Source organism: Acanthisitta chloris, unplaced genomic scaffold (genome assembly GCF_000695815.1).
Source record: "Acanthisitta chloris isolate BGI_N310 unplaced genomic scaffold, ASM69581v1 scaffold4356, whole genome shotgun sequence".
Taxonomy (NCBI): domain Eukaryota; kingdom Metazoa; phylum Chordata; class Aves; order Passeriformes; family Acanthisittidae; genus Acanthisitta; species Acanthisitta chloris.
In genome coordinates this window covers 49,701-63,293 of record NW_008679608.1, presented here as the reverse complement: position 1 = coordinate 63,293, position 13,593 = coordinate 49,701, and the positions used below count along the sequence as shown (strand labels likewise).

The following is a 13,593-nucleotide window of genomic DNA, read 5'->3' as shown; positions in this document are numbered from 1 at the left end:
TTCATTTTCTTGCTCCTGTGCCAGTTTTCCCAGCCTGGAGTTACAGGGTCTTGTCGAGGCATACTGAACTAGCAAAATTCTACTGCTTTTTTTCTAGAAAATGGCAGATATCTTAATTTAATAGAACTTGTTTATAATGAGAGGTCTTCATTGTCTTTTGTCTTTTAGGTAAATATTATGCAATATGGGAAAATTATGTTCCAATGGTTGGACTCGATCTTAGGGGTCTCCTCTAGCCTTGATGATTCTTTGACTCTCTATATTCTAAAGTTCACAATCTCCTTAAATGTGATACTAAAGTACTTTTCTTTCTCTTAGTAAGACGAATTTGTGTAAAATATTGGTGGATTGGATTTCTTTTATTTAGGAATTATGACAGTGGAGTTTGGGAGACAGAAAGACTCTTAACTGATATTGTCCCAGACTAAAAAATAATGTTTGGGGAAGTGAAGACAGGGACAGGGGTTTTGGGTGGTAAATGTTACTGCCTGACAGCTCCACTGCCTGCATTTAGTGGAAGGCACATGAGGAAGTCTCTTTACCCGTGCTGAGATAATGTTTTTGGCACAGGACACATGATCAGCAGTGTTAAGTCACATTATTGGCTATCAAAGAGTTAACCACTCTTGAATAACATTGAATGACAAATACAACCTTTTGCTTAAAATAATTTGGTGCCAGAGATGTATCAGAAGCATTAGAATACATAGTCACTATAGAGTTTATTTAAAGAACTATTTAATATATTTTAATTTTCTCTTACAGAGTATTAATATTAGGAGCTTCAGGAGGAGTTGGTACATTTGCTGTACAGGTAATATAAACCAGCATGCCCAGGATGCATCTTCAAACAAATCAGTATGAAAAAAAATTTACAGGAGGGAATTGAGAGAAGAAATAGTGACATATCAAGCTACTGATCTTTCCAAAATTATTGCTTTCCATTTGTTACATTGTGTGTTAGGTTGAAGTAAGAAGCACAGGGACTTTCAAAGAAAGGAGCTGTGAGTGTAGGTAGTGTAAGATCACATTTCACAATTTGGGTGCAGGGAATCTGATTGATGTAACTTGAAATATGTAGCCTGTTCTCATTATCTTTCACTCGGCTCTGCTCCATAAATACAAATGGGACTTGGTGTGTGAGTAGAAAAACTGATGGAGAATGTTTCATCTGCCAGTGCTGTTGTAGTTGGTCAAATGATGTGAGAGGCCACCAGGCTTTTATCTGCAGTGTATGTAAAGCACAGTGGCTTAGATTAACTTTCCCTCACTGTCTCTGCCCTGCTGCCCTTTTGTCTGTCTTTATTCCAGCAGCTCTAAACTTTGGAGAGTCAACATGCTCTTTTGTTGATCCATTACTTGTGGAACATCCTCTTTTCATGCTCTCAATTAATTTGGAGATTCTAATCAGTGTCATCTCATGCTGAAACATCTTATAGAAATGGGGTGGTTGCATCACTGTAGTCCATGTTCCTAGGCTATAAACAGTGTGGTTTTAAAGAGGCTTACAGGGGAATTTTTTGTGGTATGCTGTTTGCCTGATCCGTGATAAAGCAGGTGAAGGGCTTCAGTACGAAGGGCTGACAAGCCACTGACTAATTACAATTTGTACCTGATTAATCCTGAGTAAACTGCATTAATTTGTCTGGGATAAAGGGAAAATGTATTACTGCAAATGAAAAAATGAGATTGCTAAAGAGAAAAATAACTAGCAAAAATCCTTTACTTTACTATAGCTTTTGGAGTAGAAGGCAACCTGACATCCTCCCTGTGGTACACTGGAGATGACTTCCTTCTTTTCCTTGTTACTAATATTTAAGCTATTTACAGTAAGATAGATATATGAAACACTTAATGGGCAGGTTGGAATATAAAACATATTAAGTTTAAATATTAAATAATATGTAATTGTTGATCTGGTGACAGTTTTGTATATTGGTAAGTTGGACAATTCCTCTTGGTGTACATTTAACTGGCAGATTCAAATGCCAAGCTGTGTATTTTATTTGAAGCCTTATTTGTTATGAGATGTGATATCTGTAAGTGTCATTAAAAAACCCACCTGCATCCTTCACACCAGCTCCTCCTTCCCCAAAATCACCTAACCATTCTTTTGTCTGGGGGATGTGTGACAAATTATCCTGTATTGGAAGACAGAGTCCCCACTCCCTATGAAAGGTGCTCATTTGCTATATAAATATAACAAGACTTTGGCTTTTTAAGTTGTTCTCAGTGTTTCACTCAATTTTAATCTTCGGACTTCTCTTATTCTTTCATGCTTGTTTTTAGCTCCTGAAGGCCTGGGGTGCTCACGTGACAGCAGTTTGTTCTCAGGATGCCAGCTCACTGGTGAGAAAGCTTGGAGCAGATGAAGTGATTGATTACAAATCTGGAAATCTGGAAGAGCAGCTTAAAACATTACCCTTGTACGTGTTTGTGTTGCTTAATACTGAGACAAAGCACTCAGTGGTCAGACCTTCTGCCTTTTGATTGCTTGACTCCACTCTGTCAGAACTCCCTGCTTTTTTTTTTTTCTCTCCATTTCTAAAGCATTATTTTGTAAAGCAAATTCACCACAGCCCTTTTGGAATGCAGTTTGCCAAGTGAGTATCCCCAGCACAGATTTCATTGTAAGACTAAGCCAGTTAATTGGGCTTGTGGAGGCAAGCTCACTTCCACGTGCTCCTCTTCAATGGCTGTGATTTGAACAGTTTTGTCAGCTTCCATCCAAGGATCTTGGAGCATATACAATGCATGAATAAATTAAAATAAATCTCTGAAATCCTGTGTGAGGTTGGTAAATAGTAAAATTGAACTTGTAGAGGGAAGAACTATGTCATGAAGCTGTGAACTGATTTGCCACTGTGCAACTCAACTGGGAGTAAATTTCTCTTCTGCAGCACTGGGTGCAGCTGCCTCTGATAAACAATCACACTTATCTTGTCACAGCAATTATGTTTGAACTAGCTTGGGAGTTTTCTCTAGAACAGAAGTATTTTTTGCTTTTGTAATCGGTTTCCATCTGTTTAAACTTAGTCTACTGTGGCTTGTATTTGAATATGGTATTTATACTGCTCTTTTTAGCTGGATTGAACTAGCTTTCTGGGAGCTGTTCAGTCTATGAGAGAACTTTACTGTGCTAAGAAGCCATGTGCCCTTTAGCTGTAGTGTGAATGTCAGCAGGCCTGAGGTTAGCTGTGAGGGTACTGGCACTGTCTGTATGGGCAGGACATGCAGAACTGACTTCGCAGTTTGCAAGCAGTGCTATGTTTACTCTTGTGCAAGTCAATGTCTTAAATGCTAAACAGCCATTGTAGCAAGGGACCCTTTTTAGGATATACCAACATCAGTGTCCTGGGGTGCAGTTTTGTGCCACAGCTAGGCTGATCAGTCAGCTATACTGAGGGATGTTCCTACTTCCCTCCCCTCTTCAGTAGTACTGACTTTTTAGAACTCATAGTGAGCTACTTTGTTCTGGGAGCATCAGTTTTCATGAGCTTCTCTTGTTGGTAGCTAACTGCTAAATCAAGCTAACTTCACTGAACTTTAACATGGAATCACATCTTTGGAAGACAGGCAGGAAAACTCCTTCCAGAGATAAGAACTCTTCTATTTCATTTGCATAAACTATTTTCCCTCTTTATTTCTAGGCTCTTTAGATTAGAGGTATGTGTATATGCATATCTATTGCAATCTGAAGGTTGCTGGCAATTTACAGATGAAAATGAGAATAAGTTGTGCATCTAACAGAACAGGTGCATAGCTCCCTGTTGCCCTATTCAGCCTTTACAGGCTCACATGCTGGCATAATGAGAAGGAACACTGAAACTGTGGCTTGTTGCCAGGGGCAGCATATGCACATTCCATGGGGGGAAAGTTTTAGATCCTTTGCATTGTTAGATTGAACATTTAGTAGGTAGATGTGAAGAAAAGAGCTGTCAGGAGAGGTAAAATGGTCCTAAACCAAATCAGGTAAAAAAAAAAGACTTTTAGAAGTGAAGCTGAGAATTGGGTCACGGAAAAGATGTGAAGAGATAAGTGTTAGTGGAATAATTTGTTTACGTAATTTTGGCCACTGGAACTGACTTTCAGGTGAGTACAGAATGTACAAGAGATGTTCCTAGTGAGGGCACGAGTCCAGACTGGTTGGTACATGCACGTACCATATTGTTCAATGCTGGGACAAGACCTCAGGACTGTTCCAGTCTCCATGGGAGGGCTGGAGAGATAAGAGCTTTAATCAGGTAGAGAATGTAGGTGTGCACCTGAGTTTGGTTTTTGGAGTTTAAGTGCAGTTTAAGTTATTTAAATAGTCTGTGTCTACTGCACAGTGAACGGGCAATAACCTGTAAATTTAAATCCCATTCTGTGGGATTTAAAAGTTGGGATTTAGCTGAAGCCTCAGGATTTTTCTTGCTGCTGTCTTGCAGGCTGATTGTTTTATTGCATTTCAGTGACACATAAGAATGTAAACTATAGCCAATTTCTGATATTAATTAGCTTAATTATGATGAAATTTTTTTTTCCCATGTCATGATTTTAAACTTGTTCTTTTTTTGTGTCTGCAGATTTGATTTCATCCTAGATAATGTGGGTGGATCCACTGAGAAGTGGGCGCTAGATCTCTTGAAGAAATGGTCAGGAGCAACATATGTTACCTTAGTGACACCTTTTCTGATCAATATGGACAAACTTGGAGTGGCTGATGGCATGTTGCGGACAGGAGTCACTGTTGGTTCCAAAACTCTGAAGGTATGTGACATAATCCTGTAAGCTTTACTATTTTGTAGTTCTCCAGTGACTTCTTTTGTGGCTTGGGTGCAAGTCCTGTGGCTCATCTAGAGGCAGCTGTTGCATTTTCCTCATATATCATTTAGTATACTTGAGATGCATTATTATTCTTTCCTTTTTTCTTGCACAGAAACGTGTTGGCGTGGTGCTGTTGGGTGTATGTGGTAGTTTGGGGAGCTTTGATGTTTTGATTCCTTACTGTGCTTTTCACTGTGGCCTTTTCCATATGGCCTCCCTAGTGAGTCCTGCTGACAGCCAGTGTTTCACAGTAAGCAGAGCAAATCCTGCCTCATTGAAGGGAGGGTAATTGCCACTTGCTTTAGGCTGGTCAGGCTTTCTCTCTAAACATTGTTCCATGACTGATTCTCTTCATCCTCTTCCAGCACCAGAGAGTAATAAGAGTAGTTGAATGTAGCTAGGAGTCTTTCATCTCTTTCATGTTCATGTATCTGGATAGTGATACTGATTTTTCTAGTTTTCATAAGTGGATCTTAAAACATTCTGCCAGTGGCCAGGTCAGTGGGGCTTTTTAGAACTTCTGTCTTTCTTCTCTCCACTTGTGTTCTTGCTCTCCAAATGAATGTGTTTCAAACAGTTGCTATGGTATTCCTGTGATGGTTTGGTTGAATGAGATTCTAATACTTTCACAGGAAAGCCCCAAAACAGTATGAAAAGGCTGTGAAGAAATAATGTAATATTATTTCTCAGTGTGCATGTTTCCATGATGAGGAGGATTCTGTGCCATGTATTAAAATCATCTCTCTGGCAGCTGACAGCTCTTATTCCTGTAATGACTTACTCATACAAAATGCTCTTGACTTGTGCTTCTGAGATCTTCCCAAAATGCTTTTCGTGTGAGCTGCCATCTGTCATTGGACAGTGATGACTTTGGCAGATACCATGGTGGAAAATGTAATCACTGACGCTGAAGTGGAAAGTTCTAAATGTCACGTTGCTGGGTTTATTTCACCCCCTTTGTGAACATGTATAAACATATAGCAGCACTGCTCTCTTACATAACAATTACTGCTCGTCCTAGCTACAGAGACGAGGTAGTTGTTTTTCTCTACTAGCTGACTTGTGCAATTGGACACAGAATTCACTCTGATCCTATTGTGGTAGTCCAACATCCCTGTCTGTACATTTAATCCACGTGCTTAGGTGACATTTTTTCTGACACTAGCATATAATTTCCATGTCTTTTCCTTAAGTTACTTCTCTAGGGGTTCTGTCACTAATTTTAATTCCTATTTCAGTTTTTTCTCACGATTTTTTTAATACATTTGTGCCCTTTCTTGCAGCATCTCCTTAAAGGAGTCCATTATCGGTGGGCATTTTTCATGCCAAGTGGTCCAAGTTTGGATGAAATAGCACAACTAGTTGATTCTGGAAAGGTATGTCAGTGCTGGTTACTTGGGGTGTTTTGTGCTGAGAGAGACACTGCTTGGACTCAAAAATGGTGTAGTTCACAATTTAAGGAATAAAATTAGTCATGGTGAGGAAAAGTAGTTAAGAATTGACTTGTTCCACTTTCAAGCTTCTGCTTTTTGCATGGAAGTTGGGAGTTCATAATCCTTAAGTCTGTTCTGCCTTCTCCCTCTCAAGGGTATGTTTTTAAAATCACAAAGCTTACAGAGTTATAAGGAAGGAATGTCCAGTAATTGCTTATTTTTGCCAATGGGAATCATTTAGCATGAACGCTGGTATTGAAAATTATGTTTTAAGAGATCTCATTTGGTTCATTTGGTCAGGAATAAACATGACTGTGTATCTGCATATGAAAATTGCTTAGCCTGGATGGTCAGGTGTCTTGCCCATAATGTTCCAGGACTAGACTATTCTGGTTATTGCAAGTCATAGATTATGTGCATTGGCAGAGGGGTGACAAGACCCTTGTGTTTCATTATTTCAGTGCTTCAGAGTGTGATGTTTGTGCTAATTCAGGATAGTGACTCAGAATATTGTGAGCATTCATAAGCTTTCAGGGAATCTTAGTGGACTTGGGGGAAAAGCATTAAGTGCCAGATAGATTACAGTCTGCTTTTGTGAGCTTTTCAGGTTTGTGAGCTTGTTACAAAATGTATATTCCCTGTGTATTGGATTGTGTGGTGGTGTGGTTCCTGGAAGTTTCCTCTTTTAGATAATTTCATTTTGCCAAAATTTCCAGAGTAGACAATATGGACAACTCCTTTAAATATTTCTGTGTGGTACCTAAGCAGAAGAGGAAGCAGAGTCTGCCATGACTGCTGATAATTCCAGTATGTGAACTGCCAGGCCATCTTCTGCTCAAAATCTGTGCATATTAGTAAAAGTTAGATCTCTCAGAGTCTGAGTGTTGATCTCCTTTTTTTTGGTATGCAATATAGAATCACAGAAACATCAAAGTTGGAGAAGACGTCTAAGATCATCAAGTCCAGCCATTAAGCTGCCACTCTGTTGTAACCCTTAAACCCTAAATCATATCCTCCAGTGCCAGATCCAGATACCTCTTAAACACTTCTCCACCACCTCCCTGGGCAACATATTTCAGTGCCTGAACACCCTAATAGGGAAAACATTTTTCCTGACATCCAATCTGAATCTCCCCTGTCTCAGCTTATGGCCATTCCCTCTCCCTGCAGCCATGGCAGGAGAGACCATCCCACACCTCTTTACAACCCCTTCCACAGAGTTGTAGAGACCCTTGAGGTCACCCCTGAGCTGCCTCTTCTCAAGGCTAAACAAACCCAATTCCCTCAGCCATTCCTCATACAGCATGTTTTCTATATATGTTCCAGAGTTTGGAGAAGAGTAAATAAATTGCTGTGGTACTTAAGACCTGTTTGCTTCTATTTGCCACCTCAGTGATGCTTATAAGAATAAAACCTTCCTGAATTCAGCCACTGCTGTTCCTCTGTCATGACCAGTGTGCTGCTGACACAGCCAGTGGAAGGTCTGTATTTCCTAGAAGTTCATAAACAGAGGCTGCAGCAGCAATTAAGCTGTGGTGGAGTGTGTTCCTCCTACAGCTTTGCAGTACTCTGCTTTACGTTACGTGCAATGCTGTAGGAAATATCAGATGGTCAAGAAAGAAACCTTAGCAGATGGTCCTCGTCCTGTGCTTCCATTCAGTCACACTACAAAATTGCAAGTGTCTTAAGAGAAATGAATGCCCTTGTCTTTGTTCTTAGCATTTGTCCTGATTCTTAGCCAGCCACAACTTGTTTTGTGTTCTGCTCTTCCCTTGTATGCAAAACAAATGCAGAATATGGCCATGAAAGCCTCTTGGGAAACACCTGTTTATGCAATAAAGATAGGGCTTAATCAGTGTTCTCTGCCTAAGAACCCAGACAGGTGAATTGCAATGCCACTTGCAGTGTACGTCACACATGTGAATGTCCTGATGTACTTTTGGTTGTAAGATGATCATGGGGACAAAGATGTTTGCTTGGTCTTTTATTCTCTGTGCAAAACCAAGTCCTAACGTCAGACTGTTTGTCTGCAGTGTCACTGTTCAAGCAGCATTTTGTACAATGCTGTGAACACTTGTGCTGTCATCACTATTTTTCAAGGCCCAGATGTGTTGCATTCAGACAGATGTTAATAGGGCTACAATCTTTGTCTAGACACAAGAGTTCTCTTAAATGGGCAGACAGATCATCCATTCAGAGGACTAGGTGTTTGGAAAGAGGCAGGAGAGAATTACTGGAGGAATTGTACCACAGCATCCCATAAGTAAGTGAAAATAAATGTTTATGTTTGAATAGGAGAGAATAAATGAGAATTAAAAAGACACAAAGCAATGAAGTGTGTCAAGGAGTTGGACTGGGTGATCCTCAAGGGTCCCATCCAGCTCTGATTTTTCTGTGATTCTGGATCAAAAAGATCTAGGGAAGTCAGGAAAGTGAGCTCATGTTAGTTGAACTTGTTAGCTTTGAGTGAATAGTTTTGAGTAATACAGATTTTAGTTATTTTGAAAAATTTCAGTGGATTGTCTTTTGTTACAGACATCTTAATTTTGAGACTGTATGAGGTGTGAATAAGAGAGCAACTGGAGAGCTCCTGAAAATTAGAGGTTTTTTTCAGGAGTAAATAATGAGGGGAGATTTAAATGAAGGAAATTAAAAAGAGCTGATGGTTAAAAGAGATGCTGTTACAGTAAGTGAAGCATGGAAGAGCATTACCTCTGAAACAGTTACAGATCATCCTGATCTGACTGTGTGTGTTCTTACAGTCCTTCTGCATCATCACAGATTTTTAGTTCTGATGAGTTCATCATCTTCTTTTGTGAAAAGAAAAGGGGTCTCCATCCTTCAGCAGATGAAGAATAAGCAATTTTGTTTAAAGAGACTTGGTTTTCACATGGATGATCTTTGCAGCAGGGAATAGAGATTTGCAGAGTGTCAGCTCTGGAGAGGAGCTCTTTGAACAGCCTTTTTAATGAGGACGAAAAGGAGAGGATTTGGTGAGCTGGTAGTGTAAGGAAGGAGAATAATTTTCCGTGTGCAATTTACCTGCACATCACATCAGTTCTGGGAATTGTAAAACCATTTTCAGAGTATGAGCTGTTTTCTCTGCCTTGCAGCTGGACATTTGCAAAGGGACTACTGTGAGGCTGAGGGACTGGGAGGCTGCTGCAACAGCAGTGTGCATGGAGAAAATCACCTATTTGCTTGGCAATTTTTAGAGATACTGGCTACTTTCTAAACTGCTGGGAAGTCCTTGTTGTGGTTTGAACTTCACCAGTTAATTATGACTCAGTCAGGATTGGCTTAAGGTGGGCTCCACTAAATGGGTGGATGAAGCACATGCCATAAGCTGCTGGATCCCTTTCCATGGCAGAGTGTTCCTGGTGAATTACAAGATTCTCATCTAAAGACAACTGAAATCAACAGAGCCTTTAATTGATAGCAGAGATTTGCTGGCACAGTGTTTGCCAAAGCATCTTAACTGAAAGGCTTGTTAGGAATTAATTTGATGTATTTGTGGTCAGTGTTGTGGATTTAGCATTGTCAGTCTTGGGTTTTGCTGCTTGCCTAACATTTTCCTCCTAAGGGTACATCATTCAGTCCTTGGTGAAAAGATACCAAATTCCTACAACTACTTAAGTTTGTATAGAGCCTCTAACTTATAACTGAGCACTTGCTTTGCCTTTTCTAAGCCTGGTGGAGGAAAGCAGGCTCAAAAGTCTCCTTAGTGCTGTAAGGGGGAGCACTAAGTATGTTGTATGTTCCCGCAGGACCGTGATGTGGGTTAACATGCAACTCTACAGAAATTTGACATTTTCATTTTAATTCAGTGCCATTTAAACACAGTACAAGTGTTGTGCAGTATTTCTGGTGGCTCTTTCCTTCAGAACAGAGATGCATCAAATGGGCTGAGGGGTGAAAGTTGCTTTTGCAGAGGAAGGGCTAAAGGGCAAATAGTCTCCAGTCGTGAAATGAATAGATCATTTTCTGTGGTGTTTGCTTTCTAGATAAATGTTCCAGCACAGGCACACATAGGAAAAACAACTGCATGCCTATATTAATTTAATTAGTGAGTAGTATTGATTATACATTTTGCTGAAGACACTGGCTGCTTTGGACTCAGCACCTGCTGCTGTTTGGAGGACAGGATGCTGACTGTTCTTTGGCCCTGCTACTGTTTTCTGTGCAAAGCTGTACAAATCACATAACCTTTTGCTACCATAATTTCTTGATCTACTAATGAGGGCTAGTACCTTTATCCACCTTTGGTGAATTGCTCTAAGCCTGTTAAAATGTGGAATTCAATTGTGTTCTATTGCTGGTCTTTGCTATTCAGAAGTAAATAACAGGTGTGGATACAGTCACCCATTCTGACATTACTTGGGGTTTGAGTTGTTTGGATGGCCATGATTTAAGGTGGCTCACATTCCTCCTGCTAGTTTAGGTTATCACAGTTTCTGGACTCTGTATCCTAATCTGTGTGTACTGATTTGTTTCCAATTCATCTTGTTACAGTTCTGCAAGTAACTTTTTCTCTGGCTCTTGTTGCACAATTGCTGCAATTTCTCTCACCTGTGTGAATATCAAACAGCTAATGTAGCACTGAGTCCTTGAATGTTCTCCAAACTTGGCACCTATAGATGTGGCCTCCTCTGCAGTAATCCCAGTCTCTATGGCTGTGCTGAGGTGTCTGAAGGTACCTGAGGTGACCTGCCTGCGGGTGGTGCCTGCATTAATCTCTCTTAAAAAAGGCACTAGGGTAGCAATCTGTACTTAAATGTTGGAATTAACTAGAGTTCAGTCCTTCTTCCCACTCTCTTTGCTCACTCACACTTGTTCCAACACCCATCTTTCTCCATGCTGAATTGCAAAGCTTGCATTTATTTATTTTTTTAAGATTGTGTTTTCTTGTTGCAGTGCATTTGCTTGCCAGGTTGGTTGGCTAGAGCCCAGAGATGCTGATCAAGGAGAGGTTGCCAAAAGCTCTTTTCAGCCCTTTCTTTTCCAAAAAGAACCTCTTACCTGCATTTTGTCACGGCCACCAAAAAAACCCAACCACTGTGATTTTTATTAAAACACATCTGCTCCTGTTCCTCCAGGACATGGTAGCTTGCTTGTGCTCTTTATGAAAGGGCTCTGTGGTTACATCATAAAGTGAAGAACACTGATGGAAATTTTGTGTACTGTGGGGAGATAGGGTTTGAATATGTAAATTCACACACACACCACAATAAGGTCTGGAAAAATTTCATCATATTCCAGGTATTTAATCAAGTGTGTTCCCTCAACCTGATGTAATTGTGTATTCTGTAGGAAGTCAGTGCTGGTGTTCTAAGCTCTAGTCCCCCAGTGTAGGAGGGAATTGTGTCTAGCACAGCAGTGAGGTATGGGGTAAACAAGACAGCTCTTGTCTGTCGTGAGTTTAATTTGCTGAGACCTGGGGAGATGTGGGTCATGAAAGACTATTCTTTTATATATATATATATGATATGCATATACACATTTCATACATAAATATATATTCAGATATATATTTATATAAAACTGTACTAAATTTGTTATGTCTTAAGTATATGGTGGCATTGCTCCAGATTACTTTAATTGCCAGTGTAAATATCAAGACAACTACCATGAACATGACTGGCATGAGGTTCCAGAAGAGAGAGCTGCTCTTTCCTTTAGTTAACAGATTTTCAGGATGGTTCAGTAGGTAACTAAACCCAGGATCTTCCTCATTTCTACTGGTTTAAGCATGGGCTAGGCTGGCACACATTGCAATTCTGGCCTTGTTCCAGTTTCTTACTGCTCTTCGTTGTGTTCTGTAGAAGCTGTTCTGCCAGGGCTAATTAATGAACTAGAGATTTTTAAGCCTTTTCTACACTCCAAACTGTATCCTGATAGCCTGCTTAACTGGGATTTATCTTATAGCATTTTCCTAATTGTAGATGATACTCATGATCTCCTGTGGGCTGCTGTTAGAGATTTGCTATGAAACAATGTCCCTTGGCTTGAAAATCAAACAAACAGAACCTGGTGATACAGGTTGGTAAGGTGGCTGTGGGAGCAGACCCTGGGACACTTGCCCTTCATTCCCATGTCTTGTAGCACCATTTGTCTTATGAATATGTATGAGACTGGATTGTTGGATCATTTTTCCTTATGTTAGGCATTTGGGATATAAATTTCACATGGGTGATGTCCTTCAATGTGCTCCTGGATGGAAGTGTATATTCTCTGAAACACAAGTTAATAAAAAATTATAGTAAGGAAGAAGTTTTTTACAAAACATTCAAAGTCAGGTTGGACAGGGCTCTGAACAGCTTGAGGTAGTGGAAGGTATCCCTGCCCATAGCAGGGGGGTTGGACTGGATGGTATTTAAAGGTGCTTTCCAACCCAACCCATTCTATGATTCTGTGCTAGTACTGTATGTGTGCAAAGCTACTCTTACAACATGTGATCAGAGCTGTTCAGAAGGTAAGAACTTTAATCTTTGTCTTCAGTGAGGCTCAGCACTAGAACCTGATGTTGGCAAGCAGTATGAAGCTCAGCATACATAGTTGCATGCAATTTTAAGGGGAAGGAAGGATGAAGAGAAGGGTGGGATTAAGACCTAAAGAGCATGGAACTTGAGTTCCATTTTTTCCATGGCATGGCAATAAAATGCCAATTGGATGGTTTAGTTTTAGGGCAGAGACTGTTCTTTGTAATGATTTCAAGTTCAATTGTTCAGGTCTCTTGTTGACATTGAGGGAAGATTCACTGAAGACCAAAGGAGAGTATCAAGCTCTGCATTTGTACTCGTACATCACGTTTGGGCACGGTGGTAATTTCTGGAGGAAAACAGCCCTTATCTTTCACTCAGAATGCCAGGCAGGTCTTTCCCATTATGGCAAGGCTTCACAGGGTTCTGATGGCTGTGGAGCACATCCCAGCCTTTGTTCTGCAGGGTCTTTCCCACAGGTCTGTGCACAGGAGCCCTGAGCAGCCTCCCCAGGGTGGGTATGCTCTGTGGGAGAGAGGTACTCCCCAGGCGAGGCTGCCCCACAGCTCTGACCCAGCCATCCTGTGCAGACCTGGGGAGAGCACTGCCCGAGGGGAGAGGGGACTTCTTTCCTTGAGTGCTTTGCTCGAGGCTCTCCCCGAGCGCCTCTGGTCTGCGGTTGGTGTCTCTCCTGAGTTTCAAGGCTGTAGCTCCCTCCAGCGGTAGGAAGCACATCCATACTCGCTGCAGCGACTTGTTGCTACTGTGAGAATCACAGCTCTCTTCGTTCCTTTCAAGTTTTCTCACTTGGCCCCTCCTGGTAAATTCAGACTGTCCTTGCTGCCACAGAAACTGGGACCTCCAAGGGTGGG

At 40.8% G+C, this 13,593-nt stretch overlaps 1 protein-coding gene across 1 annotated transcript in view; it reads left to right on the top strand.

The window, feature by feature from the left end:
* The window catches only part of RTN4IP1 (reticulon 4 interacting protein 1), a gene marked incomplete at its 5' end in the record, with an annotated part of 25,731 nt that overhangs the window by 8,411 nt on the left and 3,727 nt on the right, over positions 1-13,593 (top strand). The window contains 4 exons of the mRNA XM_009077365.1: positions 766-814; positions 2,290-2,426; positions 4,569-4,752; positions 6,093-6,185. Of these exons, the coding sequence (XP_009075613.1) occupies positions 766-814; positions 2,290-2,426; positions 4,569-4,752; positions 6,093-6,185 (463 nt within the window). The remainder of the gene's footprint in view (positions 1-765; positions 815-2,289; positions 2,427-4,568; positions 4,753-6,092; positions 6,186-13,593) is intronic.